This window comes from Dermacentor silvarum, chromosome 8 (genome assembly GCF_013339745.2).
Source record: "Dermacentor silvarum isolate Dsil-2018 chromosome 8, BIME_Dsil_1.4, whole genome shotgun sequence".
Classification (NCBI taxonomy): Eukaryota; Metazoa; Arthropoda; class Arachnida; order Ixodida; family Ixodidae; genus Dermacentor; species Dermacentor silvarum.
The window spans coordinates 53,166,267-53,183,749 of record NC_051161.1 but is presented as its reverse complement, the minus strand read 5'-3'; the positions used below and the strand labels follow the sequence as shown (position 1 = coordinate 53,183,749).

Here is a 17,483-nt window from a genome sequence, read left to right as displayed (position 1 = left end):
CTCAACACCCCAACGACCACCGCTTCGCGTCGGCGCCCGGCATCGCGGCTTCCGCCGCGGCACCGGAGAACAAACGGGAGCAGTATCCGCTTGCGCAAGAGCGGACGCTCGCATCGTCGGCGGCCGGACGATTAATCGTCTGCTACAGCTGATACAGCGGCCGCTCTCCAGCGCGCGTCGCCGGGCCAGCGTCGCGTAAACAAACATCAAGCCTCGGAAGCCAACGTTGCGCTGGGCGCCGCCATGCTGGCGGAAGTGGCCTGCGGCGAGAGCCAATCGGCGTGCAGCTCTGCGCCCCCCTTCTGCGTGGGATGTGCGTGGGCTAGCGGAGGAAACGCGCCACGCTCACCGCTCCCCCTCTTTAGCCCGCTGTAAATTATAACCAGCACTAACGTTCTGTCTGCGCTTGTGGTTGAAAGCGTGGTATCACTGGCGAACAATTAACCAAGAAAGCGAGACCAGCGCATGCTTTGTGTTCACACAGCACGGCGTATGCTATGGGAAATGAAAGCCAGAAGGCATGACGGCCTCGGTACCGTGTTCAAAGATGGCAGCACCCATGCATTAAAACCCTCGTTTATAGTGAACTAGAATATTCTAGTTCACTATAACCTCGTTCTACATTATTGCTGCTTTGGACCAAGAGGACCCGCTTAGATTTGGAGTCCAGATTTATCACGTTGCATTTAGACATGTACGCGATTTGGTCGCGTCCCGGCTACCCGGCTACATGCAGCCACGGCAGCGCTGGAACGCGAGCAGTGCACATCGCGTTCAGTGTGAAGAAAATTACGCGTGGGGCGTTATAGGAATGTGAAGAACGCTAAGGCAGCGCCTCGAGCGACAACGACATAACTTATGGCTTCAGTATTCTCAGCAGACTACTATTTTCCTCATCGTTCAACCGCACGCTTCTCGGCCAGTCCCACGCTGTGGGCATGTCCGGGATCATCATCAACGGCATCGCGCGCGCCACAGCGTGCCGGCGGCGGCAGCAGCTACAGCTGAGTAGCGCACGGCACCACCCCGCTGCTCGCGCCCTTGCAGGAACGTTGGCTCGACGTGGAGCGGGAGCGCCGACCGCCACGCTGACCGCTCGCAAAGTGGGCCAACGTCCCCGCTACGCCTGGTCGGAGCCGTCCATGGCCAGCCTGTCCGAGAAGCGGCTGCTGGTCGGCTTCGACGACCTGGGCATCCCTGACTGGACGCAGGTCGAGTTCCTCACCTTCTCGCGCGAGATCCGGCTGTGCTCGCTGTGCGGCGTCGTGTCGGCCACCACGGCCACCGTCGCCTGCCAGCATGTCCTCTGCAGCTTCTGCTTCCGAGACCAGGGAGAGGGCCCGAGCATCATCTGCCCCATTGACAAGGTGCGTATTGCGCAGCGCGCTCCGTGATATATTAACGCCTTAGCATTAGAAAGTGTTAAAGTGGAAACAAGTGTATGTGTGAAGCCGGTCACGTGGTAGAGGTACATATAGAGACTAGAGTGCAACTGACGGTGGTCTGCGCCGGACCACCGGCAGTTGCACTTCGCTTCTCGAAGAGGCAGGACGTGTCGAGTGAGCGTCTGAACAGCACCTTGCAATGTGATGAAAGCGGTTTAAATCGTGAATACGAGACCTCAGAGAGGGTGCGACGTAATGCTGACGCCTCTCTCTCGCATTTCCCGCTAAATCGCCCCTTAATTCTTTGTGTGCGCGACTCCTTCGGGGCGATACTCACTAAAGAATGCTTCGCGTCGTTGACGCCTGCAAATAAAAAAGTTAACGTTAAGCGCCGCGCATGTCCCGCCAGCGGGCGTTACTGTAGTTACTTGCAGCAATGGTCAGGTGGTTGGAGGTTCTCTGTTGTATCGTAGGTAAGTAAAAGCGGCCACTCCGTGCCAGAGGAAGCAACGACTCCGAGCGTCTCCGACCACATGCCGCTGCCTTGCAAGCACCAGCCGTTTTTATTCGTGCTCTTTGACGTCATGCATGACGTAACAGACTGGCTAACAGAACCGACATCAAAACTGAACTGCACAACAACACGACATACACCTTCCCTTAAAAAAAAAAAAAAAAAAAAAAACGAATACTTCACAGACAGTTTAAGAGGTCACGAAGTCTCTCAGCCATGCGGGAGGTCGGCAAACTCCAGCTCTAGTTCTACGTACGTCGACTGTGCTGTAGCACCCGGGATGTCGATGGAGACTCTACATGATGCTGCTCTCCCCTTTGCTTGTTCTCTGCTTGCTCTGTACGTTCTGTGGTGTCGGGAAGGCCAGGGTGCTCGGCTGGCATAGTTAGAGGCTCGGGAACATCAATTCTGGCATACCAATCACCAACCACAGGAGCTGTTGTTGTCAACGTTGAGCCCCCTTGATGACCTGTGTACGGTACTTTAGACAGTCTCGCAGCATTCCATGTGTTGTTGTCTTCCAGAGTAAAAGCACTACTTCCCTTTTTACCCACTATCTTCAGGGGAAGTTACCCAGCTTTTCTGACAGGACTGAAAACGGCAGAGATTTCATATTTACACGAAATGGGGGCGGTCGCTCTGTGTGACGTGTACCGTAAGTTTGAAGAGTGTACTTTAGGTAGGTTAATTACAGCCGTCGTAGAAAGTTACTTATTCAAGCGTTGCCACTATATGATCACTATGGCAAATTTGTGTTCGAATTAAATGCATGTGGATTGAATATCGTTTCTGTAAAACTTTCTTCAGCAAGTGCTCGAAATCGTTATATGGCCATTAAGCGCCGTGTTCCTCACGTGTCCCGAGGGTACTCTATACGTTACACAAAGTGCATATTTGACAAAAAGAAGGGCACGTTGTGTGTTATGCGTAGGCGAAGTTCAAAGTATTGGGGGTTTATTGCGGTTTGTGCAATAAATTTCGCATTTAGGCGCCCAGTTAATATAGCCGAGTTTTCTGCGCGAACTCTATCACGCTGCCGTGGCATTACTAAATGCCACCAAGATCAAATCCAGCGAAATTGGAGGGAAATCTATAGCAAATCTCTATGCGCAGTTACATATGCGTGTGGATTAAATGCTGCCTTTGCAAAAAAAAAAAAAAAAATCGTAATCTAGCGTTGGAAAGTGTCTTGCTGCCGTTATCCGCAATGTCTCTCGAGAATCCTAAAACAGCTGTACAAGATAACAAATTCAAATTTAGCGACCATAGGGGAAATGGTAAGTTTAATGTGTTGCGAAAATTTCACGTCCCTGGCTTAACCCAGTAATGCCCAACGTGTCATACATGCTTAACTTTGAGTTTGATGCTTCGAAATGCTGACGGGAGCGCGGGAAGCTTAAATCAAAAACCATAGTTGCCTTATTGATATGCAGGAGTGAAGTTGTAGCCGTGGATAGTTTATAAAAATTACCGTTGCACGATTCTAACGCGCACTTGAAAAAATAAAATGTGCGTTAAAATTTGCATGCGCGTTACAATCCTAACTAAGTCTACTAAAAATCAAGAACGCAACCGATTTTATTAAAAAATTAAAATAAAATCAAGCTTAATGCTTGATTTAGCTATAGCCGCAGTGCCATCGAACGGGTCGTCTGAAGAAAGCGACGCTCGGAGACATCGCAAAGTGGGTCCATGGTGCGTGGAATGCCCTCCCGCAGACTATGGTTGTGCGAGCCTTCATGAAGTGTGACATTTCTAATGCAAAAAATGGAACTGAAGATTACGTTCTGTGGCAACGCCTCCTCTAGATCTAGAGAAGGCGTTGTCTGTGGTCGGTAGACAGCGAAAAAGAGGTGTCGTCTGATTCTGGTAGCAGCTAGCTGCTAAGACTCAGCTGTGTGCGTGTCAGTGTGCCTGTATGTGATTCATAAAATCGTTTCAACACGGTACGCGTCGACTGAAGTTTCGTTACTTGATGTACGCGGTATAATCGGCGCCAAGTTAGCTTTTCGGATATTTGGGCGGTGATATATAACTGTGCACTACAATCGGTGGCGCGGTAGAATCGTGAAAATAAGATACTAATTGATTTAGTAAATACGCTACAATTAAAAAAAATATATTTTTCGACAAATGTGAGCTTCATAGCCAGATGTAAACGATTTGTTTCAATTTTATTTGATGTGGAACTGTGTTTGGGCATTACAGGGTTAATTAGAAGAGTTCCAAATAATGACTGAACGCTCCTTCGGATCCTTCCCTATTAATGTGTCATATACGACGTTAATAGTTGGTTTCTCCGGTGTCCTCGGTGAAAGGCACCGTGTTTATATTTGGCGAAATTAGGGGGCAAGTTAATGAGTAATGCGTAGGCAAAGTTCGAAGTCTGTGGGTTAATTGCAGCCTTTGCAATAAATTACACATGCAAGTGCTTCGGAGCGTTATCAGTGTATTGTATGAGTGGCGCAAAATTGAGCACGCTGCCCTGGCATAACTACAAATGCCACCAAGATCAAACTGGGACTGACCACTATGGCAAACTTGCGCACGAAGTTGAATGTCTGTGGATCAAATACAACGTTGACGAACATGTTCTGAAGTGTTAGTCACGCGGCCGTTATCACCTACGTTACCTAATGCCCTAAGAGAACTTCGCGTTCACAAATTTTATATTCAGTGGTAGTGGGGGCCATGTTAAATGCAATGCGGCACTAAGTTTTAACGTTTCTGGTCCAATTAGGAGCGTTACAAATAGAAAGTCGCATTTTCAACCCAAAGGCGAAGCATCGATTGCGATAGCAAATTAGTAGAGAGCTATACGAAGCAAGACTAGTAGTTTAATGGGCCGTATAAAGTGGTAAACGTTCTCTTACTAACTAAATAGACAAGCACGGCGTCACGCGCGCACAGGTAAACATGAACACATTCGCGCGATGACCGCAGAAACTCTCTCTGAAAACGCCGGAGTGAGAAAGCGCGCCAGCAGCAGCGGGAACCTTCGCGCTGTCTGTAGTCTCGCTTCAACGCGAACATCGAAAGCACAGCGCATACGAAGCTACCGGCACTCGGCGTATGCACTTTGTCCTAATCGCAAATCGCTTGAATGAGGACCTTTCAGCGCCCGTGCGGTGAGCAGCAGCCGACGGAGCTGCTCTACCCCTCCCCCCTTTCCGTCGCCTGGCCCCCGTGCCTCGCGCGCGAAAGAAAACCGCGCGCTTCCTCCCTCCCTCGCGTGCACTACATTGAGTCGCGATTGCCGGCTCACCCTCGTACGCTTTCACTCGCGCAGCGCGCGGCGACGATTTTATCGGCGTTTAGGGGCGCGATCTTGTACGCGTTCCAAAATGGAACGGAGGCGTTCCGTTCCATCGAGCCGCACACGATTGGTCAATTTGAACGTCGCGGTTGAAATTGACCAATCGTGTGCGGCTCGATGGAACGGAACGCCTCCGTTCCATTTTGGAACGCGTACAAGATCGCGCCCTAGGCGCCCGTTCCTGCGGCGAGCGTCGGAACCTTACGGCGGCGACGATAGAAGTGCGCTTGGAGTGTCCATATAATTGCTATCGTAATAATAATTGTTATATGCGCTTCTCCCGGTGTCATCGATGAACCAAGTGAGGCACCTTGTTTACGTTTGGCGATTGTAAGGAACAGTTAATAGGTGATGTTTAGCAAAATTTGAGGTTCAAGGGTTAATTGCGTTTTTTGCAATGAACGATACGCCTGGAGGCGCCAGAGTACGTGTTACGAGTGTGTCTTAATTACCAGGGATGCAGAATTTAGCTCGTTGCCCTGGCAGACAAACACATGCCACCGAGATCGAATTTAGCGTAAATGGACGACAAATCTATGCGCGAAGTTAAATGCGCATGAATCAATTACAGCCTTTGCAGAAAAATTGTAACTCAAGTGCTCGAAAGTGTGTCAGTGGTGTTAACGCTAATGCGTTAAATGGGTTGAGACATCAAATTTCTGGCTTGTGCATTCTATTTCATACGTTTCTTATTGCTCCAGGAAGCATGATACACGCTCAAAGATTCATATATTCTCGGTAAATAATTGAATATCGCATTATTTATGTGAACGATTTTCGGTTTCTGGGCACCGAGTTGGACAGTGACGTCACTGTCTAAAAGCTTAAGCTTAGCTTAAGTGTCCTCCAATTTTTCAGCCATGCTTGCCAATGTACAAAGATAACTCTACATTGGGGGTCATTCCAAGTGCATTGCGTGGCAAAATTTTGGCGTTCCTGGCCTGTAATTAGAAGCATTGCAAGTAATTATAGCATCCTTGTTTCTTTATGCGTAATACGATGTTCGTAGTAGGTTTCCCCGGTGAACTAAACAATTAGAGCACATTGTTAATATTTAAAATTAGGGGCACGTTATAACTTCAGGCACAGTTCAAAGTGGAGACTTATGGCATTAGCAGTAAATTGTCTGCGTGCTAATGATGCTTAATTAAAACGCTCTCATGTTCCACAATCTAAACTGACAAAGAAGCCAGAGCAGAGGGCTCTGAATTGAAACATCTGCCTACTTCTAAAAAAAAAAAAAAAACCCACCGAATTTTCAATACAGTACGTGCACATTTTTGGCTTCATTGTTTTGTTGTGCAAGCAGAAAACACCACGTGCCATTGAAAAGAATGGGCTTTTACTACTGAATGCTACGATGCCCGCCTGTAGCATTGTACGTTACCATGCACTAGAGCCGTTAGTGTGGCATTACTGCAACGTCGAGGTCTGAAGAGGCCTTGGCGCTGTTGTATTTATATATTATTAGTGCCGAGTAAACTACTCGCTTACCTCAGTCGTGTCACTGTAGTTCATTGTGTGGGTTCTCCACGTAGTGATGGGGATGCAGAGCTGACGCATGTGAACTTCGCTTTCATGGACCCAGGTGGAGACCCCTACCAGCAAGGCCAAATTCGAACGGAACAACACTGAGCTGCTTCTGTCGCTTCGCGTGGCGTGCGTGAACCGCCGCAACGGATGCCGGCTCCTGGACACACTGCGGGGCATGAAGGATCACCTCAAGCAGTGCGAGTTCCAGGCCGTCCAGTGCCAGATGTGTGGCAAGAAGATTAAGCTTCACGAGGTGCCCGGCCACGCGCGCAAGGACTGTTCACGCATTCCCAAGTCTGACAACAGCAAGCGGGCCGCCGCCATGCCAGCCGCTCAGCCGGCAGGAGGCCCGATGCGCGCGGCGCCACCGAAATCCGCTGGTGAGCAGACGATGAACATGGGACCGATGCAGGGCCCCCCAGTGCAGACTGTTCCATCTCAAGTTATGCAGCCTCAAACAATGCCGGCGCAAATGGTCATGCAGCCGATGCCGATGATGACTCAGCACCTCCAGGCGCCACCTGTCGTCATGCAACAAGCGCCGTGGCTCGATGAAGTCGCCATGATGCAACAGAAGGTGAACAAAGTGCACGAAGATGTGCGCAAGATGGCCACCAGGATGCAGGCGCTCAAGGACGAGACTGCCCGGGAGCTAGACGTCTTCAAGAAGGAGTTGCAGAAGATGAAGAACGAGAAAGGAGATTACAGCGTCATTGTCAATGCCATTTCTGGCTTGCGCAGCCAGATGAAGGACAACATGGCAGACGTGACTGATGAATTTGACGCAATCAAGGAAGACATGAGGGTTTATGGAGCAAGCATTGAGGACTTGGGAGCACTGAAGGAGACTATGGACTTGAGGATTGGAGATGTTGTCAAGAATGTAGAAGCACTAAAGGACAGTGTAGAGGCCTATGCAAAGCTGGGTACCATGGTGGCTGAGATGAAGAGCTCCATCGCTGCCATTCAGGACATGAAGCATGTGATGGAGTTTGTCAATGACTTTGAACAGACCTTACTTGGGGACATTACGGGAAGCTCTGGTGACAAGAAGAAAGCATTTACTCAACAAGTTGAGATGCTGAAAAAGTGTGTGGAAGTAATTGATGAACTAAAGTCCACTGTCAAGCACAAGGACATGGAGCAAGTTGTCAATGAACTGAGGACCATCAAGGATGATCTGGGAAAATACAGTGCACTTCATGACAAGGTTGAAGGAATATCGTCAGATTTAACTGGATTGAAGGCAGTAGTGAAGGATGCTGGGGACTTTGCCAGGAGCGATCCTGCAATGACTCAGGAGTATCGCGCCGAGCTTGAAGGGTACAGGGCAGAGATCAAACTGATACAAGAAAAAGTGCATAAAATCAATAGTGACATTGATGACCTGAAGAGCACTTCAGATGACACAAAGGATAAAGTTGGATTTGATGAAGTAGTCACTGAAGTGTCAAACATAAAGACAAAACTTGAAGACTTTGATGTCCTGGAAGAATCACTCCAAGAAACAAAGGATGCATTGCTGCGTATTGATGTTCTGTCAGAAGAGCTTAACAAAATCCGCGAGAAGACTAATAAACTTGAACAAAGCGAAATAGTGAGCGAGGAAACAACCAAGAAACTGACAGAAGCAACAAACCAGCTGTCTTCTCTGCAGACAGTAAATGACAGTATTCAGAGATTGCAAACCAGCTTGCAGACACTAAACAAGCGCTTTATTAGGAAGACTGAAGAGCTGCAGGCAAGCATTGGAGCTACTGTGTCAGAAAAGCTTGAAGCTTCAGAAAAATTTAAGGAACTGGCAGAATTAAAAGCTTCTCTTGACGAGATAAAGAAGGATGTTCAGCTGTTAAATGACTTGAGAGACTCATTGCCTGCCAAGGACACTGCTAAGCAAGAAGGCCTCACAGATGTAGTTAAAGACTTGAAGACGCTCAAAGCCAGTATGCAGACAATGCAAGACTCATCTGCATCAATGCGTGAAAAGGTAAAGCAATATGAAGAGCTGCGAAAGTCAGTTGATGTGATCAAAGAAAACATGAAGGATTATCAAGAGTTCAAGACAAGTTTTGCCAGTTTGAGGAAGACTGTAGAAGAAAAACTGAAAAGCGCTGAAGACTGAGCTTTCCACATAGCGTTCCATTTATGTGGTGCCCATGTGCGCAATTACTCAGTTTTTGTGCACTGGAACTTATCAGTGCAGGCTTAACATGAAGAAAATAAAGGCTTGCTCACAACAATCATACTAGAGAGATGGCCAAAATATATTTATTACAAGGAAATTGTATGACTCAACATGCAAGGTAATCGGCAGCGCTACACAATGTTGCTAAAATTTAACTTACAGTGTCATATACAATGGATTGCGAGTGAAAAATCAATACAGGAATGTCTGCTTTTTGGGTTGATTCAATGCTGTCCAAGTGCCTCCAGTGCATCTCTGGCCAGTTGTCATTCCCATGTTGGGCTTCCACTCGCAACTTCACCTTCATTGTTGGCTAGTGTGTCACAATTTCTTTGTACAGAGCGTAACCAGCTGAACTCGTCGAGGTGCTTTCTTTGGAAGATCTGCAGACTTCCCCGATTCTACATTTGCACTGCTTGATTCTGGAGATTGCTTTTGGTCCTCGCTGTTGTCGGAGGCTATTATTTCGGAATCCTGACCGCTTGAGTGGCCACTCGCAACTTGGGGTGCAGTTTCCCCTTCACAAACTTCCATAGACTGCTGAACTTCCGCAGATTCCTGTTCAGGATCTCCCAAGTCCATCTTCGTCACACTTGCAACCTCGGGCACTAATTTGTCCTTGGTGCACGTGTTTACCAAGTCAACACTACCACCACTGCCTTCTTTATGGACTGTTTCGTCTTTGCTGGCTGCTGCATTTTTCAAATCTGCACCAAGTTTCTGTTCGCCACTGCCTCTCCTTGTCAGCTGGCATTTCTCAAACGCGACTCCATTACATTTCTTGTCTTCCAGCCCCATTCCACCATTTCCGTTAGACTGTTCAGAGCTTTTCCTGCCGCTGAGAGCGTCTTCTTCGTCATCGATGACAATGATGTCACCCGGTGTCTTTCTAGTGCGTGGGCTGGTACTAACCCTTGCTGCGGCTTCTGTTGACTTGAAACTGGCGCTTTTCCTTTTGTTAGTTCTAAATATGTCTCTCTTCTTTGGTGGAACATTTTTAGGTTCTGAAGGAGAATTGCTTTTTGATCCAGATGGGGAGTCACTGCAATTAAAGATAAGACAAGTAGTAACTGGGGTGCTGATTTTAATAGTACTATGCAGTATGAACAAGGGCCACTATATTATAGCAATGCCTTGCACTCGATATTATTCCTTTAACATCCACCGCTCACGATTGGCCGATCATTGCGACAACGTAGGCAGAGTGCCGCTCGGACCACGGACTAATTGTGCAAATGAAAAGAATTTGAACAGAAGCTTTGTATCGTGCCAGCCCAGAGTATAACAATTTTTTCAAATACAGTAGCAGAGACTAAGTCTCTTGCTTACTGGTGCATGGCAGGCCTGATGTCTTTCCCCCTTATAACAGGAAAGACTATGAGCCATAGCGTTCTGTTTCCAAGTGCTTTGAGCAAGTACAAAGGAGATATGTTAGTGCAGCAATAACATGAACGAAAGCATTAGGCAGCAGCAGCTGCTACGTTAACATCACTTAAACTTTGAGTGTACTAGAAACTGCAAGATGAACATGAAACATTATTACCATTGATAAGCTGTGAACCTCTTAGTAGCTTTTACCCATGAAACCAGCTTCTACAATAACAACCGTAATTTGTTTTAGTATCACCATGTTCCTTCGCATGCAATCATTCTATGAGGTACAACTGCTGTCTCATAAAGGGCAACTCCAGCAACTTTTTGCTATACAGCTTGGACCACTTATAACGTAACCATTTAAAGTGCAGAGCTGGCTACAAAGCGGCCTTTTCTGGCACTCGTTTACCCTACCATGGAATTTCATGTATATGCGCACCGCTTACAGTGCAGCCGCGCGAGATGAAATAATGGTTATAATGCGGCTTCCGTGGGAAAATACCACCAATAAGCGTGGTAGCGAGCACACTTCTCTATGAGGTGCCTCTGCCGATGGGAGAGGAGAGCAATGAGGCAATGTGGAGGAGGAGCATGAGACTCGAAAAAAAAAAAAAAAAAAAGGTGGTGGCAGCACGATACGGGCGCGCGCGGTGCCTTTTGCTCGGCTGCTTATCAGTGGTGCGCTTTGCTCTGAACGCAGCTTCAGTTTCTGTGCACCCGTCGCGATGCGCATCGTGAAGTGCAGATGTTGCGCGTGCGGCACAGTCAGTTTAAGCAGTGTTCCGCAAATTTAGTTTGGAGCTATTAGGTTTTATGTGCACTTGTGCACTTTAGTCGTTCGTACCAGTGTGCACACATACAAACTTGGTAGGCATTCGTAGCAGTAGTCGCGGCTGATGGCCCGAAGAACGTAACTCCGCTTTGTACACGTCGCTGTCAGTTCAGCCCGTGCAAGTGATTACATGCTTAGTCTCTATGTAATCGCATCTATGGGTAGGAACATATCAAGAGCGAGCTTCCCGCGACGTCATGCCACCTGACACCCCAGCCGGCTAGACGTAACCAGTGCGCCTCGTCGGCGACCAAAATTGTTGTTCGGTGCTGAGTCAACGAAATGCGTTGCAATAAATGTACAGCACATGGGAAACGGAAATACCTCCTTGAAAACGAAATTGAGGGCATGGGCAACACTCGCATACCGGCAACTTGGTCCGCGGTCGCCATGTTCTGCCACCATGCATACGCCAATCAGATGAGAGACTGTACTGTGTTTGAACTTTTGGTCGCCATTGTTTTTTTTTCCCCCCATCCAAATTATGATTACTTTGTCTGCTTCATGTGATGACCTCAAGTACTTTCGTTGGACATTGACCTTTCAACGTTCGTAAATTTAAACAGATACAAAACTCCCGCGGTTGCATGCTTCGATTCTCGGATACACGCAGCTGCTTGGTCTACATGTTTTGCATATGTGCAGGCCTTGAGAATCATTTCGGTTATAATGCGGTACCGCTTATAGTGCGGATATTCACAACTCCTGCGACTTATGTTATAAGCGGTCTAGACTGTATTAAGATAATTGGGCATAGATTCTCCTAAAAACATGCAAGTGGGTTAATTTGCTTAGAAACTCGAAAATATGAAGTTACATAAGCAAGAAAAGTACCGAAACTAAGCTGGGAACTTGGACAGCTGTTTCATGTAGTGTTAGCACACTCGTTCAAGCACCTACCATAAAAGGCGCCTACCTCCACCTTGAGGACTCCCACAAAACTGATTAGCCATATTAATCACCCACCATAGTTTAGTTTTACAAGCTCAAAAGCTTCCATGAAGCCGAAATATAAAGATATTTTAAGAAAAATCAAAGAAACCGTTCAATACCATGTGCTATTCCATTAAAGTGACCCTGAAACAGCTTGGACAAATTCTGGAGACACGTAGGGTACAGCTACAGTAAAACGTTAGCGCCACAATTTAAGTGATGTGTTTCATAGTAAAGAACTGCGGAAGATTACAAGTTACCGTCCTCCCTAGCCATGCCTTTTCTCAACTCGTTCACCAAGTGATTGGGACTAAACTCTGCCTTGACTTGCTCTGTGTCATGATGTGGTGCCGTGTCGTCTACTTCCGGTTGTCTTAAAGCCAGCATGCAAAGCCTCTCCAACCTTTCCGTGAGCCACCTGCACCTACCCCCATGAGAGCTATGCAAGCAGCGTGCGTTGCGAGTGTTCTGTAGCAGCACCAAACGTGTCCGGTATTCCGGTAACCGCAGGCGGGCTGGGCCTTTTGACGGATGGGTGGAGGCATAAACTAAAGCCCCTCCATCTACTACTGCTCTGATGAAGGGGTTTTAGCTGCAAACGTAAGTGGGCTTAGCGGCCTGCACAGTGCCAGCCACCTGGTGGCGCAGAGCTTAACCAGTCAAACACAGAGGTACTGTTGCTGTTACCAAATATAAAACATTTTAAACATTTAAAAAGACGTGTGCACCATTATACTCCTGCCGAGAATTTACTGCCAGCAGCAAAGTGGTTACTGCCATATTAGCTCTGTATTTGTCTGGTTCAGCTCTGTGCCACCAGGTGGCTGCATCGTGCAGACTGTTCAAGTTTGCGCCTCTGCTCATACAGTAAAACGTCCAGTGCTCTTGCATTTACCCTGGTTAACTTGAATACGGGACATGCTAAAACTCTCTATTGCGGCAGCAATCCTCCAGCAGTGCAGTGACGACCGCAAACGCGCAAACGCTGGCACCGATTGGATACCAACAGCTCGATGCACTGCAGCCACTCCGCTCGCCTGTTGCCTTGCAGAGGGACACGATGTTGCAGCTTGGCATGTCGCTGATCGCTAGATTTGCAGGCCACAGCGTAACAAGGGCACTCTTTCTGTTACTTTATTTATAGAAACAAATTATCGAACTATTACAAGCAACATTTGTTCACCATAAATTTGGACAAAATTATCAATCACGTGACCTTGGTAGCCAATTGGATAGCTGCCCAACTAACGTCAATTGGGCTAACTACCTTAATTGGGAGGGGGCGGCTGAAAACTCGGGGGAGCGATGCTGCTGCGATCAGTAGTGATGAACATTTTTAAAACCTTATAATAAATTACATGCTTTACGCGGAGTGCTAAAATGCATCACTTAATGATCAGAAGGACCTACCTTAACGACTCAGTATGTTTGCACAAAATCGTCAAAATTCTTTCAGGGTCCCTTTAAGAGATCTGCAGATATCCATGAGTCAACGTTATATGCACAGGATTTGTCACAATTTATTACTTGATTACCCAGAACAGAGCGCTGGCAAAACTTATTGGCACTACTCGATTGATCAACATTCAACGCTATATAATAAATTGTCTATTTGGCATGGGTTTGTGGATGCTGATTGCGAAGGTGCCATCCTAGTAAATTTGCTGAACGAAGGTGGCAAATAGCCGAGCTGTTGGTGGCAGTCGGTAATGCTATGCTGAAATACTCTAAGCCTACAGGCCACAGATTGCTCCTCGCAACACAGAAGCTTTCACAAAATGAGTACTTGGCAAGCACCTACTACTGTCACTGCCAGTCTGTTTGCGAAGTGAGTACCGACATCTCCAAACACAGGGTTGCCAGTAGAAAAATCACATATTCACAGGTGCGAGTTGGGAGCATGTGTGACAATCTTTAAAATTCAATTTTAGTGAAACTAATTAATTTTCACTTGAACCGTTTGGCACAGATGATTAGAGTGCCACAGAGAACACTCGGTAGAAATTTAGCCGGAGTTGTTCATTGAGTGCATGCTGCACGTGGTGCAGTGCATCTTTAAGCCCGATAAATTTGAGTTTGAGCCCACAACAGTAAGTTGTAAAAGCTCAAGGAGTGTTTGCTTAAGTCTACAGAATTGTTTCATCACTAACGAAAGCTTGGAGACCACAACAGTAGCAAGAAAACCTTCTTGCGCAGGCCCGCAACCTCAAATTAGCTGACGTACTGCACCAGTCAGTCACGCATGTATGCATCATACTGCTTGATTTCATGCTGCACTTCAGGTCCCCAGCAAACTCTATGCAAGCCAATGCACATACCTGTTGTTTTCTACAGTTTCCTTAAATGGGAAGGAACCGTCGTAGACCTCGCCCAACTCTATCTCACCAAACGTGATCAGGGAGCAGTATCCATCAGTTGATGAAGCAGCTAACACCCTGCCATCGGAAGACCTGGAGCAAAAATTTCCATTAGTAAACCAGACCCAAAATTTCGACGAGGGTTGCATTCGTTGGGGAGTAATGAAGTAAGGTGAAAGATTGGGCCAGTTTGTATTTTGGTATTGCATCGCGAGGTCATAGCAGCGCGAACTAAAACATATACACAAAGAAAGAGACACACAGAGACAAGCACTTGTCCTTGTGTGTCTCTTTCTTTGTGTATATATTTTAGTTCGCGTTGCTATGACCTCAATAAGTAATGAAGGCTTGATGGTGACTATGTACAAACTCTCAAGTGTTTAGTGCCAAAGCACTGCAAGCTTGTGCATAATAAAAATTGTTTAGAAGCAATTGTTAGAGCAAAAACAACTGAATTCAGTAAAAGAAAGCAAAGTAATGAATTCATTCTTAAATTTTGAGCATCAATTGTCACTGTTTTGAACCAAATGAGACCCTTGACTTCATATTGAAGTGAAGCAATGGTGAGCTTCAAAAACAGATGAATGCTTTTAGAGAAATGACCTTGATATAGTTGCATATGCTATTAAGGGGCACAAAGACTTTAATAAAAGCAGTTGCATGATGAATTTATACCTAATCTGATCAACACAAATGCCTTGGGCTGCTGCCATTTGTTGTGTTGCCATTTTCGCACACCTGGGAAGTGATAGTGTCACACAGGTAAGTTTAATTCTCAAGCCACTGCTCAAAACAGTTTTCTTGGACAAGCCACAGGCGTGTTTCCGTATTGTCAATGACGCAGGCATGTGAGTGATACGCTGCGTTTTCCTGAGTTATGTGCGGACTGCGCCTAGGTACTACAGAGGACAGATTTAGGCCTTTTTGTCCCTAGCCGAGCTGCACAATGCTACCGTGGATAAATACTCTGGAATAAGCTCTCACTCCGTTCGTTTTTTGCGGCGTGGCGGTCACAGCACGGCGCTTGTGATTAGGAGGTCCATATTTTGACTGCGTGTTCAATGGATTTTATTTTCTTTTCAATCTGCACTAGTATATAATTTCCCCCTTTAACTTTTGCAGTAGTTCTTTACCTATGCTTCGCCACCAGGCCTGACACGGAGGGTTCCTGCCATGGGGAGCAAAGTGCCTAGGTACTACACCTAGGGGAGCAAAGCGACTCGGTGTGAAGCGCGGGTGCAGGAGCTCAGGTACTACACGATGCGGCTGCCGACCCAAGAATAAGGACATGTTGTTACAGTAGTTCTTCATTACCTATGCTTCACCAGCAGGCCTCGCGTGTAGGGTTCCTGCCAAGGGGACTGAAGTGACCCAGCGCGAAGCGTGGGTCACTAGGTAGATACCACCATAGTGGCCGCAGACCTATGAATAATGACACATTGTTACTGTGAATTTGTTCTTTTGTATGCTTTCCCATTACGGACTCTGTATAGGCCGCTGTGATCCAGTTTTGAATGGAACTTAAGCGCTGGTTCTCACAAAGTGTGCACTGCCATCGGCTCTGGATGAACGGAGTGAAGCATAGTACCTAGGCGCCGTTCCCAGGATTTTCTCTTGCAACTCACACATGCGTCAGGCAAAGGAGCGCAGGTCTTGCATGCCCGCGCCCTTGACAAACAGGAAATATGCAAGCCACAGTCAACAAAGACTGCACGAATTCAGGTTTGGCTGTTGCCACAGATGATGGCCAAAACGATTCCGATTGGAATGGGCGATCACTCCACCCAAGCATAGCATTAAGCAAGATATTCCCTGAAATGGTACCCCAGCGTGAACAAGCCAGTGCTTTAGCTGCAAGAGCTGCTTAGAATAATTACCTCTATTTATGCAACAGTCAGTTGCAATTAATGAGTCAATGTGATGGGACATACCAAGTCAAATCGCTGAGCCTTGTGTAATGAATGTTTGAGATGTGGGCAAAAGGCACGGTATGTTGGGTATCGTACAACAATATGGCCTTCTGCGTGGCCACTGCAAACACCATCCTGTACGGCAGGCTGCATGGAAACACGGCAATCATGAGCCAATGAGCAGGGGTTGGAAAGGACACCAGGGTGCGACACGAATCCACATTACCTGATTAACGGCTCCTCCACTTCTTCCTTGCAGGCTCCATCTATAAGCAAAACCGAGGCAAAGTCTCTGTCAACATCCCAAAGCTGGTGAAAATGCTGCATTTATTCGAATCAAAGACAGCTTCAATTTTAAGCCAAGGTCCCAGAAACGGACAGTAGAAAAAAATGACGCAGTTTCACACGAAAGGTGAAGCATCAATTGCGATAGCAAATTAGTAGAGAGCTATTCAGAGTAAGGATATTAGTTTTATCAGCTGTATAAACTTGTACATGTACAGCACCAGCATCGCACAGAACTGTTGCCAACGCCGTCAGCGTCTTGCCCGCGTTCACACCGAACACACGCGGCATTGGTGGCTGCTGTCAGTGCCTTTGACGGCGGCTCGGAGGTTTTCGACGAGATCAGAATGGGACACTTGTCGAGCAGCTTCAGAAGTCTTTACCACCTTCTCGCCTCGCAACGTTTTTATATAGATACGCATTTGGTGCCACAGCTAAATGTCGCCTCCCCTCCCTTCCTCCCGTCCCCCCATGGCCTTTCGCGCGACGGCAGAAGTCACGTTTGCTCTTCGCCGTGCATTTACTCCCCGTGAAAGCGCTTTCACTCGCACATAGAGCATACAGCGTGCGGCGACGATTTCATCGCCGTTGGACGTCATATGGAACCTCACGGCGACAGCAGAAATCCGCTTATCGCAATAAAAAGAGGTATTACACTTGAATGTAAGTCAGTCCCTTGCCTCACTCCGCACCTTTAAAAATTGCTTCCAGAAGGACACACATGCTTTTATCTCACCACGTGTCTGCTCTCTCAGAGGTTTCTATACAAATTACTACAGGGAACTCTGGCACTTGCGTCTACAGGAGCCGTAAGCATGGAAGTTCAACCAGCATGAGAATGGTACATGAATTTGGCTGA

General features: G+C 47.1%; 2 protein-coding genes across 14 annotated transcripts in view; one reads left to right on the top strand and one right to left on the bottom strand.

Annotated features, from left to right (window-relative positions):
• The first annotated feature begins 732 nt into the window (after positions 1-732).
• LOC119461242 (golgin subfamily B member 1) lies at positions 733-8,991 on the top strand. Its single transcript, XM_037722471.2, has 2 exons — positions 733-1,367; positions 6,804-8,991. The coding sequence occupies exons 1-2, from the start codon at positions 939-941 to the stop codon at positions 8,868-8,870; spliced, it is 2,496 nt and encodes an 831-aa protein (XP_037578399.1). The 5' UTR covers positions 733-938; the 3' UTR covers positions 8,871-8,991.
• Positions 8,992-8,994: 3 nt separating this feature from the next.
• The window catches only part of LOC119461243 (chromatin assembly factor 1 subunit B), a 50,360-nt gene continuing 41,871 nt past the window's right edge, over positions 8,995-17,483 (bottom strand). For 11 of the 13 annotated variants that reach the window (XM_049672132.1, XM_049672131.1, XM_049672136.1 and 8 more), the window contains exons 11-14: positions 16,566-16,605; positions 16,361-16,486; positions 14,391-14,522; positions 8,995-9,975 (exon numbers count right to left, since the gene is read on the bottom strand). In XM_049672132.1, coding sequence (XP_049528089.1) covers positions 9,255-9,975; positions 14,391-14,522; positions 16,361-16,486; positions 16,566-16,605 — 1,019 coding nt within the window. In that variant the 3' untranslated portion in view covers positions 8,995-9,254. The remainder of the gene's footprint in view (positions 9,976-14,390; positions 14,523-16,360; positions 16,487-16,565; positions 16,606-17,483) is intronic. The other 2 variants (XM_049672143.1, XM_049672142.1) reach the window with 2 other exon arrangements.

What these genes read in the sequence shown, in the direction of transcription:
- LOC119461242 (XM_037722471.2), top strand. Translation starts at nt 939, where the DNA reads ATGTCCGGGATCATCATCAACGGCATCGCGCGCGCCACAGCGTGCCGG. An exon ending in TCATCTGCCCCATTGACAAG is followed by an intron (nt 1,368 to 6,803) that starts GTGCGTATTGCG and finishes TCATGGACCCAG; the next exon opens with GTGGAGACCCCTACCAGCAA.